The 12,472-nt window shown below is 39.2% G+C and overlaps 2 protein-coding genes across 4 annotated transcripts in view; one reads left to right on the top strand and one right to left on the bottom strand.

Moving 5' to 3' along the window:
- Nucleotides 1–3,444: 3,444 nt before the first annotated feature.
- The window catches only part of MUSK (muscle, skeletal, receptor tyrosine kinase), a 100,301-nt gene continuing 91,273 nt past the window's right edge, over nucleotides 3,445–12,472 (bottom strand). For all 3 annotated transcript variants that reach the window (XM_010843562.1, XM_010843561.1, XM_010843563.1), the window contains 2 exons: nucleotides 10,714–10,862; nucleotides 3,445–9,454 (listed from right to left, as the gene is read on the bottom strand). In XM_010843562.1, coding sequence (XP_010841864.1) covers nucleotides 8,772–9,454; nucleotides 10,714–10,862 — 832 coding nt within the window. In that variant the 3' untranslated portion in view covers nucleotides 3,445–8,771. The remainder of the gene's footprint in view (nucleotides 9,455–10,713; nucleotides 10,863–12,472) is intronic.
- The window catches only part of LOC104991171 (UMP-CMP kinase-like), a 1,342-nt gene continuing 788 nt past the window's right edge, over nucleotides 11,919–12,472 (top strand). The window contains exon 1 of the mRNA XM_010843560.1: nucleotides 11,919–12,288. Coding sequence (XP_010841862.1) covers nucleotides 11,971–12,288 — 318 coding nt within the window. The 5' untranslated portion in view covers nucleotides 11,919–11,970. The remainder of the gene's footprint in view (nucleotides 12,289–12,472) is intronic.

The raw sequence follows: 12,472 nt of genomic DNA, 5'->3' as shown, positions 1-12,472 counted from the left end.
AGCAGAAATAGATGCTTTTCTGGAACTCTCTTGCTTTTTCCATGATCCAGCGGATGTTGGCAATTTGATCTCTGGTTCCTCTGCCTTTTCTAAAACAAGCTTGAACATCTGGAAGTTCAAAAGACCCTGTGTATGTATTGCTTTTATTAATAAGACTGAAGCGACTTAGTAGTAGTAGTAGTAATACTTATTTTTAATAAACTTACAAAGATCTAGAAGAAGAAACTCCTAAGTTTTGGAAACTATCATTATCAATGAAACTAAGCCATGATGTGTGGGCCACCCAAGACGGATGGGTCATGGTGGACAGTTCTCATAGAATGGCTTAGTTTGGAGAAGGGAATGGCAAACCACTTCAGTATTCTTGCCTTGAGAACCCCATGAACAGTATGAAAAAGCAGAAAGATAGGACACTGAAAGATGAACTCCCCAGGTCAGTAGGTGTCCAATTTGCTACTGGAGATCAGTGGAGAAAAAACTCCAGAAAGAATGAAGGGATGGAGCCAAAGCAAAACAACACTCAGTTGTGGATGTGACTGGTGATAGAAGCAAGGTCCAATGCTGTAAAGAGCAATATTGCATAGGAACCTGGAATGTTAGGTTCATAAATCAAGGCAAATTGGAAGTGGTCAAACAGGTCAAACCATGGCAAGAGTGAACGTCGGCATTCTAGGAATCAGCAAACTAAGATGGACTGGAATGGGTGAATTTAACTCAGCAGACCATTATATCTACTACTGTGGACAGTAATCCCTTAGAAGAAATGGACTAGAGTACGAAAAGAGTCTCAAAAACAACAGAATTATCTGTTCATTTACAAGGCAAACCATTCAATATCATGGTAATCCAGTCTATGCCCCAAACAGTGATGGTGAAGAAGCTGAAGTTGAATGGTTCTATGAAGATCTACAAGACCTTTTGGAACTAACACCAAAAAAAAGATGTCCTTTTCATTATAGGGGACTGGAATGCAAAAGTACGAAGTCAAGAAACACCTGGGGAAACAGGCAAATTTGGCCTTGGAGTACAGAATGAAAGAGGGTAAAGGCTAATAGAGTTTTGCCAAGAGAACACACTGGTCATAGCAAACACCCTCTTCCAACAACACAAGAGAAGACTCTACACATGGACATCACCAGATGGCCAACATCAAAATCAGATTGATTATATTCTTTGCAGCCAAAGATGGAGAAGCTCTATACAGTCAGTAAAAACAAGACCAGGAGCTGACTGTGGCTAAGATCATGAATTCCTTATTGCCAAATACAGACTTAAATAGAAGAAAGTGGGGAAAACCACTAGACCATTCAGGTATAACCTAAATCAAATCCCTTCTGATTATACAGTGGAAGTAAGAAATAGATTAAAGGGACTAGATCTGATAGACAGAGTGCCTGATGAACTATGGACTGAGGTTCATGACATTGTACAGGAGACAGGGATCAAGACCATCCCCAAGAAAAAGAAATGCAAAAAAGCAAAATGGCTGTTGGAGGAGGCCTTACAAATAGCTGTAAAAGAAGAGAAGCAAAAAGCAAAGGAGAAAATGAAAGATATACCCATTTGAACGCAGAGTTCCAAAGAATAGCAAGGAGAGATAAGAAAGTCTTCCTCAATGATCAGTGCAAAGAAATAGAGGAAAATAATAGAATGGGAAAGACTAGAGACTAGAGATACTAAGAGAATATTTCAGGAAAAGATGGGCTCAATAAAGGACAGAAATGGTACGGACCTAATAGAAGCAGAAGATATTAAGAAGAGGTGGCAAGAATACACAGAAGAATTGTACAAAAAAGATCTTCATGACCCAGATAATCATGATGGTGTGATCACTCACCTAGAGCCAGACATCCTGGAATGTAAAGTCAAGTGGGCCTTAGAAAGCATCACTGCAAACAAAGCTAGAGGAGGTGATGGAATTCAAGTTGAGCTATTTCAAATCCTGAAAGATGATGCTGTGAAAGTGCTGCACTCAATATGCCAGCAAATTTGGAAAACTCAGCAGTGGCCACAGGACTGGAAAAGGTCAGTCCTGACCTTTGGATTCATTCCAATCGCAAAGAAAGGCAATGCCAAAGAATGCTCAAACTACCACACAATTTCACTCATCTCACACACTAGTAAAGTAATGCTCAAAATTCTCCAAGCCAGGCTTCAGCAATATGTGAACTGTAAACTTCCAGATGTTCAAGCTGGTTTTAGAAAAGGCAGAGGAACCAGAGAATAAATTGCCAACATCTGCTGGATCATGGAAAAAGCAAAAGAGTTCCAGAAAAACATCTATTTCTGCTTTATTTACTATGCCAAAGCTTTTGACTATGTGGATCACAATAAACTGTGGAAAATTCTGAAAGAGATGGGAATACCAGACCACCTGACCTGCCTCTTGAGAAATCTGTATACAGATCAGGAAGCAACAGTTAGACCTGGACATGGAAAAACAGATTGGTTTCAAATAGGAAAAGGAGTACATCAAGGCTGTATATTCTCACCCTGCTTATTTAATTTATATGCAGTTAAATACATATAACTTAAATACACATAACTTATACACATCATGAGAAATGCTGGACTGGATGAAGCACAAGCTGGAATCAAGATTACTGGGAGAAATATCAATACCCTCAGATACACAGATGACACCACTCTTATGGCTGAAAGTGAAGAAGAACTAAAGAGCCTCTTGATGAAAGTGAAAAAGGAGAGTGAAAAAGTTGGCTTAAAGCTAAACATTCAGAAAACTAAGATCATGGCATCCGGTCCCATCACTTCATGGCAAATAGATGGGGAAACATGGAAACAGTGACAGACTTTATTTTTTTGGGCTCCAAAATCACTGCAGATGGTGACTGCAGCCATGAAATTAAAAGATGCTTGCTCCTTGGAAGAAAAGTTATGAGCAACCTAGACAGGATATTAAAAAGCAGAGACATTACTTTGCCAACAAAGGTCTGTCTATTCAAAGCTATGGTTTTTCCAGTAGTCATGAATGGATGTGAGAGTTGGACTATAAACAAAGCTGAGCGCTGAAGAATGGATGCTTTTGACCTGAGTTGTTGGAGAAGACTCTTGAGAGTCCCTTGGACTGCAAGGAGATCCAACCAGTCCATGCTAAAAGAGATCAGTCATGGGTATTCATTGGAAGGTCTGATGTTGAAGCTGAAACTCCAATACTTTGGCCACCTGATGTGAAGAGCTGACTCATTTGAAAAGACCCTGATGCTAGGAAAGATTAAGGGCAGGAGGAGATGGGGATGACAGAGGATGAGATGGTTGTATGGCATCACCGACTCAGTGGACATGGGTTTGGATTAACTCCAGGAGTTGGTGTGGACAGGGAGGCCTGGCGTGCTGTGGTTCACGGAGTCACAAATAGTCAGGCACGACGAGTGACTGAACTGAACTAAGCTCTAACAGAGAAAAAAATGATAAACTTTTAATTCCATGAATTTATAAATATTGATGCAAGTAAATGTTAATAAATCAGATTTGGTAGTAAATCAAAAGACTGATATGACACCCAAAGAGAGTTTATTCCCAGAACATAACAATATTTCAACATTAGAAAATCAATTCTTACATTTCTACATAGTAACAGATTAAGGAAAAAGCCACAGTCATTTCAATAGACTGAAAATTCAACATTCCTTCCTGATTAATAAAATCTTTTACTATCTTAAAAGACAAATAGAAGTGTCCGTTTTTAACATGATAAAAGTGGTTGAAACATGTATGACAAAATTTAATTCCTTAATATATACAATGTTTTTATAAAGTAGCAAGCAAGAAATCTACCCAATAGAAAAATAACAGTAGGAGGCAAATCACAGAGTAAATCAACTATCCTCCAAACACTGAAAAAATGTTCAATCTTATCTTATTTAAAGAAATGTAAGCATAAGCTACAAAAAAAAAAAAAGAACACCTTCAATTATTATACTGGAAATTATTAAAATGCTCACGCTCAGTATTGTTGAAATTGAAAGAAAAAGACTCTTATCTAGCTGGAAGATTGTATACTGATAATTCAAGAAGGTAGTTGGTCAGTGTACTAAAAGCTTTGAAAGTATATCCTTTGATCTAGAAATTCTATTTGTAGGAGTTATATATAAAGAAATCACTTGAGCTGGATGCTCACAAAATTTAACTATAGGATTATAAAAATACTGTATTTTATAATGAAAAACAGAAACAAACCAAATGTCCAACCTTGGAATAATAGTTAAGTAAGTTGTAACTTCATATAACAGAATATTATTTCATCATCAGAAGTTACACATGAACATCATGTTACCCATGAATATTTGTTGATGTTGAAGATGTTTGATACACTCTGATAAAAACAAAGCTTTAACCAATAGAACAGACTGATCTTGTTTTCATTTAAAATGGTTATCTGTCTGTCTATATCTCTCTCGTCTACTCATCTACCTTCTTACCTACATGGAAAAGACTGGAACTATATTTATCATGAGTTAATGTTAGTTACTACTAGCGGTGTTTTTTCATTTTCTTTATTTGTATATTATTGATTTTTTTTCAAAAAAATAAACAAATATGCTTTTTCAATAATAAAGCAAATGCTATCTTAAAATAAAAGTTATATACATATTTTTCTGTTTTGTGCAAAGTATAACAAAGGTTTACTATTTATTAAATAAAATGACTTACAAATCAATCAGAAAATGAACTACACCATAGAAAAATGACTTATAGATGATTCCCAAAATAAGAACTATAAAATGACCTAGATACAAGGAAAGTGCAATCTCATTAGTAATTTAAAAATAAAAATGAGATCATCTTTATTTATAATCAAGTAGACAAAAGCCTTCTAAAAAACAGAATTAATTCTCTGTGTATGACAGCATATGTTTAGGGCTATGACATCCCCTGTACAATGCAGAGATGGGAACAGTGTTTCTAGAGGATATGACAACACATAACAAAAGCCTTAATTTTGTGCATGCCATTTGGCTTGGATATTCTCTTTCTCAGAATTTCTATAAGGAAATAATTATGGCATGTCCAAATGAGGATGACCAATGCAGTATTGTTTGTAATAGTTGAAAATTGGAAAAAACTGAAATGTTTTCAGTTCAAAAACCCAAATGTTTTAAAAATAGGAAAATAGCTAAATTATGGTACATCCAAAGAAAGGAATATTATTCGGAAATTAAATTGTACTCTTAGAAATACACTGAATGACAGAGAACAGGTTTATAATATCCTGCAGACTGGAAGGAGGGCCCCTTTCCTGCTCAATTGTGATACCAGCAAATGCATTCTTTTGGCACTATGCACAGTCCTTGGAACTCGTCACATTTAATATTCTGCCACTTAATATCACTTGTGGGTGCTTTACTGATGCCGGTCCTGTCCGTTGGTGACAACAGCCCTGTAAATGTCTCTCCTGATCTCTCTTTTTTTTAATTTATACACTGATTTTAAAATGGAAAAAGAAATCTGTATTTACAAAAGAAAACAATACTGGTAAATACTGGGCCCTTGTCCCTGAGATACAGAACCTTGGGACGAGCACCAAGGAAATAAGACAGTGATCTTGACATAGCGTAAAAATGCATTTAGAGCTCACAAAATATACACATTCCATCAGTTGGATTTTTTTTATAAAAGCAACAATGCTAAAATATACATTTTGTTATTCAGGGAAAAGAATGGGGTTGGAAATCGGTAGTAGAAGGGATATACTGTATGCTTTGAAACCAGATGCAAATTATAAATCACCTCCACAGAGCCATCGAGTTTCAGTTGTTTCCTCTGGAATCATTAGAAGCACTTTGGTATGGTGACTGAGAATTCAGCCTCTTGTCACAACCTAGGCTCTGCTGCTCTGTGTGCTTAGCCCAGTTACACAACCTCTCTGTGCCCGTGTCCTCACCTAAAAAAGGGCATAATGATGCTACAACATCACAGGGATGTTGTGTTTTAAGTTAATACATTTACTTTAATTGAAATAAATACATATATTTAGAGGCCTTAGAATATATGTGGTAAGTATTCAAGAAAAGCTAGCTGATAGTATTACTACAATTATTGTCATGAGGTTTCTAGTTGCTATTTTAGTTTTCAGTTTCTTTAAATATTTAATAAAATTGGATGGGTTCTATTATAGTTACTTGCTTGTCCACTTATTCATTCACTATATTTACTGATATATCTATGATTATTTTTGCTTTGAGATCTTGAACACTAGCACATAAAGGGCACACAAACAGAGAATCTGTGAGGCTGCAGAAGGCATGAGGAAGAGACAGCAAAGTAAGGGCAGTTACCCTGCAGTGGGGAGGGAAGCAAAGCAAGCTCCAAGTGGCAGACAACGGAACAAGCTGGTGGAAACCTGGCTCCGAAGGGCAACATGATCTCTGCTGCACCAGCCCCATGGCAGGTCCTCCAAGTAACTCTCACTACCCTGATTCTGCTTTCCTTTTGTTTTAAATTTATTTTCATTTATTTCATGTGGCTGTGCCATGTCTCAGCTGCAGCAAGTGGGACTTTTCGTTGTGGCATGTGGGATCTACTTTCCTGACCAAGGATGGAACCTGGGGCCTCTGCATTGGGAGCTCAGAGTCTTAGCCACTGGACCATCAGGGAAGTCCCCCTGCTTTTCAATAGAGTAGCTTTTCTGATTGGCCTGACTTCATGGCTTTTCTTTTATAATAAAACTCTGTCAGCTGAGGAAAAAGATGTCTTTGAAGTTTTCAGAGCCTACATGACACACATGTGTCATGCCATGGATGTCTACAGGAAAGTTCCAGACTTGATGGTGGTCCACCTCAAGTCTTCTGCTTTGCTGGCCTCTTGGCCTTCTGTCTTAGACTCATATTGCAACCTCATTCCTCATCTAGCTCTTTGGATGACTGTCTCAAAGCACGATTTGAATCTAAGGCACGTCTCAAGGTCTCAGTCCTAACTCCTGGCTTCCTTATTTGTAAATCAGAATTGTGAGTCAGTTTGTATTGTCATAGCCCATGGAATCTTATCTGGACTGAAATGGGAGAAAGATGAGAGAAGAGATAGCAATAGAGTTTGAACAGTGGGTGGTCGCTTCGAAGGGGAGGTGGTGTGTGCAGGAGGGCTTTAGAAAGTAAAACTGATAGAGTTTTCATTGGTGAAAGAGAGGGAAAACTGTGTTTTTGTCTCGGTGGCCTGCAGTGACTATGAACAAGGCATTGCAGGTTTTCTAGCAAAGATGACAAAGTTGTTTGCAGGTGCAATTGGAGATATCAGGTAGAGCCCTCTGGAGGACAGCCGGAAAATCTACTTTCAAGAATTCAGACCATTTCTCCACTGTCCTTACTACCAATTAGGTTGAATGAAAGTAAACTGGCCACAGAGTAGACTGCTATTTTCTCTTTCCCATTTCTTTGCTTTTCAGGAGACTCTGTGTTCTATAATATCAGGAAGAAACTCATATCCATATTGGCCTCAGATAAAGATATATTTTCTGGACTCCACTGGGAAATCTTGTGCACCAAGAATCTGAGTTTCAGAGGGTTTTGTTTTGTCTTGCTTTTTTCTTTTTAAGAATCATAAGATGTAACAAGACAAATGAACAGTCATGCAGAAAGTTGGTGAATAGCCCTATATTAATCCTGCTACCTATCAAATTGGTTTCTAGAAGGGAAAAAAATGTCAGAATGAGCAAAATCAGTTTGAAATAACTCAGTCACATGAGCATCTTGTGAATTCCCATGTTATAAACTGTGGAATAGTCTGTGGCAATAAAATTAATGAATGACAACTTTGAAATGGGTAATTTCAAAAGCAGGTACAGAAGAAAATAGTAATAGTAATATACTTTGCAAAAGGTATATATGTAACAGTCCATAATGTTACTTAGAAAGTTATTATTTCTGCCAAGGTGTTTGTTGTATAGGTGAAATAAAAGGAAAAAATAGCCAAATACCAAAAAGGAACCAAGTCCTAAATAAAGAAAGATGAGACAAAGAAAAAGGTACCAATAAAATTTTCAAAAAGAAAAGGTAAATAGACACAAAGACATTTTCAGAAAAAAAAAAAAACGTAAGAATAAAGCAAGCAGATTAAATTCATGACACGTGTACACAAAGGAAAACTTCTAAAGAAACAAAGAAAAAGAGAACTAAAATTCACAATAAAAATATAATCTTGCTGATTATCACTTTATTCCTTGGAAACTCTCTATTAATAAAGTAAACCACAACTCTGTCGAATACAAACAAATATAAAAGTGTGCATTAAACTCAAGAAAGAAATTGAATAAAAAACCAACACCCATCTTTGGGTGAGGAGACAATGAATGGTTTTTCCTTCTTTGGAGTTTTCTGTGCTTGAGCTAAATTTCTTACAGGAAAATACACTACTTTCCTAATGGACAGGAATGAACTCTATTAAAAATGAAGCTCTCAACCACAGTTCATATTAATTTTTAATACAGCAGAGCCTTATTCTGCTGCCAGCTAATTCAGGAACTGAACAGGATGGCATTCTTTCCGGTACAATATGTGATACAAACTTTCCCTGTGAGGAAGAGTAGTTACCTCCGGTTATTTGACACGTTTTCTCGCCTGCCTTTCCCTTCACCCAATTTCCACCCACTCCAGTTCTGCCCAGTCTTTTTTTTTTTTTTTCTGAGAAGCAAGCAGCATGGTACCCATGTCTGCTACTATTCTTTGCTATCTGGGTCTCCTGGGGGCTCGGGCGTTGCACTCCTCTGGCTCCCAGAGTCTGAGAAGATGCTGGCGATTTCTCTTCGCCCATCTTGGACCTCAGACACCCCCACTGCCCTCTGCCCGCTCACACATGCGTTCCAGGATTCGGTGGATGCTGCTGAAACTGGGTCTATCTGCAGGCACCTTGCTCCAACACAGACGCATGAGATTGTACAGTTCCAGGGGGCAGTTCTCGGGGCAGGAGAGGATGTTGCCATCCCGCACGTAGTAGATGACCTCCTCGTGGGCCATCCCGTAGTAGGGCTGCAGGCCGTAGGAGAAGATCTCCCAAAGGACCACCCCGTAGGCCCACACGTCAGACTCCGTGGTGTAGCGGTTGTAGAAGATGGACTCGGGGGGCATCCAGCGGATGGGGATGGCGTCGTTTTCATTGGCTTTGTAGTAGTCCGCAGAGTAGATGTTTCTAGAGAGGCCGAAGTCGGCGATTTTCACCACCATGTTCTCACCCACCAGGCAGTTCCTAGTGGCCAAATCGCGGTGGACGAACTTGCGCTCGGAGAGGTAGGCCATGCCCGCGGCCCACCGCCTGGCGATGCACAGCTGCTCCGCGCAGGAGAGGGGCGGGGGGCCGGGGCTGGAGGCCTGTGAGCCGGGGGGCAGGTCGCTGGGACTGAGGCCGCGTCCGGGGTGCGGGGCCATGCTGCGGAGGAACTCATTGAGGTCCCCGTAGGCCATGTATTCAAAGAGCAAGCACATGGGCTTCCCCACCGCACACACTCCTGCAACCAAAATAGGCCCCTTGTTAGAGGTTGCGTTTCTAAAGTACACATTGGAAAACATTGTCCAAAAGCAAATGACCAGATCAGAAGAAGTGGGGCCTTGGTTTTCTATTGACAGCATCATAGTTGAATCCTGACCCCCTTTCTTTGTGTAAACATCTACTTCTCTTTTAAGATTCAGTTGATTTATCCGTCCTCTGAGGGGGCCTCTGTTTCTGACCTTTCCTGGATCAGATTTTCCTTCCATTATTCTTTATCCTTAGTCCTGCGTCCTACCTACCAGCCTGTTATAATTATCCATTCAGCTGAGGTTTTTTTCCCCCAACATTTTATCCCTTTAAAAATAGAGATTATGTCTTAAGTCTTCTTTCAATTCCACACACCTACCACTTTTCTGGCGAGCAAGTACTCCATAAATATTAAGCAAATGAATTTATGAATAGATGTTTGCTTTGAGTATGTAATACAGTTGCTCTGTTTTTCTGCTTCCTTTCTGAAGGAGGATGATAAGGAAACTATTTTGTGAAATTTGAAAAATGGGAAAAAAACAGTCAAAGATCTTAGATGAAATATTCAGGTTACTGCAGTTAAACATTTAGGGAAATTTACAAACGTTTATTTTCCAGAAAGAAAAAAATGTTAATATAAATAGAACCTTAGATTTAATACCAAAAAGTTCAGTTCAGTTCAGTTGCTCAGTTGTGTCCGACTCTTTGTGTACCATAAAGGCATTTGTTAATTCTAAAATCTTTCTGTATTTAAGAGGGAAACTGGACAACTTGAAATATTAGGTCAGATGATCACAATTTCACACCAGCATACAAATAGATTATTAACTCCATTATTTTTTCAGGCAAAAATTAGAAGTCTCTGTTCAAAAAGGAAAGGAAATGAAAGTACTGTTATCTTGGCTTGTTTCTTTTGGTATTAGCTTTTAATTCTAGGGACTTTAGCAATTGGTATATTTATATGAACTATATAAAATAAATGAACAATTAAAATATAAAATTGGTAAAAGTTAATGAAGTGACAAAACATTTATCTGAGAAAATTTTTAAAACTCCAATTTTTTGAACTTAAGTGATTTAAGGAACTATTCCACTCCCTGGTACAGAAAATATTCTATGGGGAGGAACAGAGACATCTCTCTGATCAAGGAATGAAAGAAAAAACAGAAGTGAAGTTTAAAGGAGAAAAAGCTTGCAAGTCTCTCTTTTCTGATGCATACATTTCTCCACTTGTCCCTAAGAGTTTCATACCTAAGAGTTTCACAATATTAGGATTATCAAATTCTGCCATGAGGGCTGCCTCCCTCTGAAAGTCTGCTTGCATATCTGCTGAGGCTTCTTCTTTGAGCATCTTCACTGCCACCATTGTGAAAGGTTCATAGGGAAGTAAGCCTGGAGCCCTGAGAGATACATTTAATGAGCAAGAAATCAAAGATCAGAAGTATTACACATAGTCACATGATAACTACCCATGTTTGTCCACATCCCCCTACTCATGCAGGCTTTCCCAAAGCCACCGAACCAAAGAAAGGTGGTCACACTTAAAACTTCTTGACTCCAATTAAAAATCACTAGTGTTATTTTCAAAACAGATTAAGGTTGAAGATGCGTTATTTATAAATAACAGGAAATCAGAAGTGCCTAGATGATCATTACCATTGTAATCCCTTTATCGCTGGCTAGAATCTAAATTCCTAGAAGGCAGGAACCATGACTTTTTCATCTTTATATTTACAGGCCTACAAGTGCGCCTTTCAGTTTTCTGCATTCATGCTAAGTAGCTTCATTCGTGTCAACTCTTTGTGACCCAGTGGACTGTAGCCCTCTAGGCTCCTCTGTCCATGGGGTTCTTAGGCAAGAATACTGGAGTGGGTTGCCATGCCCTCCTCCAGGGGATCTTCCTGACCCAAGGATTGAACCTGTGTCTCTTTCGTCTCCTGCACTGGCAGGCAGGCTCTTTATCACTACTGCCACCTGGGGAGCCCTTCATTTTTTTTTTTTTTTTGGTTCCCAATAAATATTTGTGTGAGATTTTCATTAATCATGTAACCTCCATACTAGGGCCACTATATGTAGAGGTAATGTTGTGTCCTGCCCAAGAGCAACAGGCCAAAGTGACAGTCGGTGATTAAAACCAAGTCTACATTCTGTGGCCAAGCTATGTGTCTCTGGAGCTACGTGAAGAGAAGTTATTTTATTGCAGCTCATACAAAGACATTAATTGGGCTAGCATTGGCCCTAATACATACTCCCTTCTTGAGCACGTTATCTGCCATTTCTACATTATTTTTTCCTTTTCTGTCTTGCCATTCTGTGAACATCTATTTAATATCTACACATATCAGGCTCTGAGTTCTTAAACTGAAACATTAGTTCAAAGAAATTTTAAGTGAAGACTATAGCAATTGAAAATGGAAGAGATTTTAGAAATAATACTAAAAGCAATGCAAGCGCCAACGCCGGCCCGGCTGCTGTCAGCTCTCTCAGCGTCCAACACAGCCGCGGTGCATGCTTAGCCGCTGCGGCCGCCGGCTGCTGCACGTCCTAGGCCTTAGCTTTCCGCTGCTGACCGGCCGGCCACTTTTCCTCTTCCCGCATCGCTTCATGAAGCCGCAGGTCGTGTTCGTTCTTGGCGGTCCCGGCGCCGGCAAGGGGACCCAGTGCGCCCGCATCGTTGAGAAATATGGCTACACACATCTTTCTGCAGGAGAACTTCTCCGTGATGAAAGGAAAAACCCAGATTCACAGTATGGTGAACTCATTGAAAAGTACATTAAAGATGGAAAGATTGTGCCAGTTGAGATAACCATCAGTTTGTTAAGGAGGGTAAGAAGTGTGAATGCCAACCAATTTAAACCAACAAGGAAATGAGAAATTAAATCTTCCCTTTCTTTGAGTAATGGAAAAATTAGAGTATTGAATTTCTTGCTTGTGGAGGGTGGTCATGGTAGTCAAGAATGGCAGAACTGGAAATTCCACTTTCGCCTGGGAAGCAGTTGGACAGAAGGAA

The sequence above is a fragment of the Bison bison genome, unplaced genomic scaffold (assembly GCF_000754665.1).
Source record: "Bison bison bison isolate TAMUID 2011002044 unplaced genomic scaffold, Bison_UMD1.0 scf7180017864183, whole genome shotgun sequence".
NCBI lineage: Eukaryota > Metazoa > Chordata > Mammalia > Artiodactyla > Bovidae > Bison > Bison bison.
This window is presented reverse-complemented; position numbering and strand designations above follow the sequence as displayed.